The sequence below is a fragment of the Octopus bimaculoides genome, chromosome 20 (genome assembly GCF_046866305.1).
Source record: "Octopus bimaculoides isolate indiv1 chromosome 20, ASM4686630v1, whole genome shotgun sequence".
Taxonomy (NCBI): Eukaryota; Metazoa; Mollusca; class Cephalopoda; order Octopoda; family Octopodidae; genus Octopus; species Octopus bimaculoides.
In genome coordinates this window covers 23,520,474-23,523,727 of record NC_142947.1, presented here as the reverse complement: position 1 = coordinate 23,523,727, position 3,254 = coordinate 23,520,474, and the positions used below count along the sequence as shown (strand labels likewise).

Below are 3,254 nucleotides of genomic sequence, written 5' to 3'. Positions count from 1 at the left end.
TAATATTCTTAGAGCAACTCAACTTATTAACACTGGATGTTTCTATTTTAAATCAAATGTGAGTAATTTTACTTGGATAGAAATTAAAAAATATTGTATGCTAAAAACTAACATTACATACTAGCCAGCAAAGGTGGGGAGCACCTCTCCTCTCAGAGGAGGGGGGGCCTTCTATACCTTTCTCAATTATACCACTGGGTAAAGGAGAAGTGGGGGTTGAGAAACCTCTCCCCTACCCTCCCACCCCCCTTTCCCAAGCATCCCTATTACTCACCCTCTATAAAAGTCTAAAGGTTGTACATGTACATATTAGACATTGGAAAGGGTTAAAGGTGATGTCATGCACCCTACATGAGCCAAGCTAACTTAATTTCTCTTGCAAAAGAGAGAGTGGAATTTTCTCTCTTTTTCAATATTCAATTAGAAGAGAGAATATGTTGTTACCAACAGCGTTAAAACTTTACTAACTTAATCAATCTGTCACTGAACTAGGATTTTAATTTCATTTGATACACACTTTGCTATCATTTATATGGAGAATTGCAACAGCAACACAAGCCAAGCTACCCTGCGGTGAGATGATACCAACTGTCAATGATCTCAAAATGCCTGTGTTTCCAAACATTGCACAAAACTTTAGCAACAGTCAATGGCTATGTGAGCAAGCCATGTTAGCTCCATGTAATGATGCTGTCAACAAAATCAATTGGGATCTCTTGCAGCTGTTGCTAGAACAAGAACAGTCTTTTAAATCCATCAACACTGTCATTGATCAGGACCAAGCTGTAGTTTCTCCAACTGAATTCTTGAACTCTCTACAGCCATCTGGGATGCCACCTCACAACTTAACACTTAAAAAGGGGGCCTCAATCATGCTACTCGGGAATTTGGATCCATCTCACCTGTGCAATGGCACCAGACTGGTGGTGAAAGTGATGCAACTCCATGTCCTAGAGGCAGCAATTATCACTGGGAAATATAATGGTGAGGATGTCTTCATTCCATAGATCCTGTTAATCCCATCTGACTTCCGCTTTAAATTTAAATGGCTCCAGTTCCCAGGGAAACTAAGTTTTGCTATGTCGATAAACAAATCTCAAAGACAATTTCTCAAGGTTGCTGGACTTAACCTTGCTTCTCCTTGCTTCTCTCATGGGAAATTATACATAAGATGTTCATGAGTTGGAAGTCCCAAAACTCTTTTTATTTGTACCCCAATTAAAGGACACACTGAAAACGTTGTATATTTAGAAGTTCTACAAAATTAAAGTGTGATTGATTTCAGGATTTGTTTTAATAGTTTTGTTTGTACTCATGATATCTGATAGAATTTTTCTGAAAATATATTTTTTTATCAGAATAAATCTATTTATTTCCTTTAACATTCTTTAAACTTCCGAGCAATGCTGGGTACTTAGGCTAGTTTAATATTAAACAAGACAGCAGAGGTTTAATATTGATCCAAACAGTCTTTCAGTATTGCATCATATCTCTTTGGCAATATCTTCTGACAGAAATATTAAAGTCCATCCATGGACCAGGTATGCATATGTGAGGCTGAGAAGATCATGAGTTGGAAAGGGGTTTTCTCAGAAGGTATTCTGTGTCTAATAACCAAGGATATACACTCAAACAAGTTGCACAACTCTACTGTAACAGGTTATCAGAAGAGAGATTGTATACATACAGCAAACAGTCATGCAGGTTATATTTTCAGGAGGTTTCAAAGTAACAACATTGATAACTAGAGTAATCTACCTTCAATTAACAACTGAGATATGCCTTTCAGTACAGAAGCAAGAAATAATCACAAAATACCTGATGCAGAAAAGGGATAGGGATGCTGGTAAACAATCTAGATGGGATAATCAATGCAGACCCTTTGGAATTAATGTTGAGGATGTCATCACATCATAAGCTGTCAGAAAATATAGTCTTACCAGCCTGTAAGACAATGTGGCTAGAACCAACATTGCTTAAGGAAATCTGTAGAAAGGATAATCCTGAGAAGACAAATATAAGAAGCTATAGTGGTGTGGAGCACATAACCATGTAGTATGAGAGAATACTGGTGGAACATCTTTGTTATGACTTTAATATAATGCAAGCCAAATGGACCAGATAATGATCTCGGATGAGAAAAGAAGCTATGCATAATATTTGAAATCTAGATGTCAACATAAATGTTAATGGTTAGTACTACACCTGAACTATAATTTTAGAGTTCTACCAAGAATTTTTATCCAGTTAGCTAATTGTAACAGTGATTTTTCAATCACTTATACTATATTGGTAATGAGAGATTTTGTCTTAGCATGCATTTGTCAGTGGATACTTGCAACTGATGAAACCCAAAGGGGCAGAAATGCATATTTGGCAATGCCACCACTGGTGCTGGTCAATTTTTGTTTGGGTTGATATATTTTTGTAATTGACTGCAGTCAATTAGCCTTTCTATGATGTGTCTGCTTTAAGTATGATACACAGGTTGGTATATATATATATACACACACACACACACATATCAAGGAATGAAATCTTGCTGTACTCAAGATCTGCCCACCACAACAGAATATATATTATGTATGTATAATATATTTAGGAGGTTGTTAGTTAAGGAAGGTCATAGAGTGAACATTAGTTTCACACATATAAAGCGCTTAGCTGAATAGGTGACTCGTCAGTCTCAAATGACTGGAGCTACATAACCTTTCTACAACTGGAGGGACGAAAATGTCATGGCCAGTTAATTTTGTAAAAAAAAAGAAAAAATTCCACAAGGAAATTTTATTTGCAAAGCCTTGGGTAAGATGGAACTATCTCTCGGAGACTAGTATCTGTTATGTCTACAATGAGCCTGCTGCAGATGTCTGATCCTGCTGCCAGATATAATTCTCTGTATTACCTCTACATCTCTATTATTCTTCATTATCAAACCTTCTCTCTCCCCACCACTCTCTCTCTTTTACTCTCAATGTCATTAGAAAACATTTCATCTCCCACAAATCACACCTTAGCATTTTAAAGTAAGGAAAAGTATACTGAACTATCTAATCTTAGAGTACACTATTCTTGAAAACAAGGCAGGATGGATAAGGCAGGATGGATAAGGCCAGAAAGCTTTTGATTAAAGGCCTACTCAATCATTGATAACACCAACATCCAATCAGAAATAGACAAACCCACGTGACAAGTGCCAAGTATCTCATTTACTTACACAATGCTGATTTCCCAACTTTTTGTCCAATACTTCC

At 36.7% G+C, this 3,254-nt stretch overlaps 1 protein-coding gene across 1 annotated transcript; it reads left to right on the top strand.

Annotated features, from left to right (window-relative positions):
* The first annotated feature begins 605 nt into the window (after positions 1–605).
* Positions 606–1,007, top strand: LOC106879441 (uncharacterized). The gene has a single exon (XM_014928994.1). It carries the CDS (start codon positions 606–608, stop codon positions 1,005–1,007), a length of 402 nt encoding a protein of 133 aa, XP_014784480.1.
* Positions 1,008–3,254: the final 2,247 nt, after the last annotated feature.

What these genes read in the sequence shown, in the direction of transcription:
- LOC106879441 (XM_014928994.1), top strand. Translation starts at nt 606, where the DNA reads ATGCCTGTGTTTCCAAACATTGCACAAAACTTTAGCAACAGTCAATGG.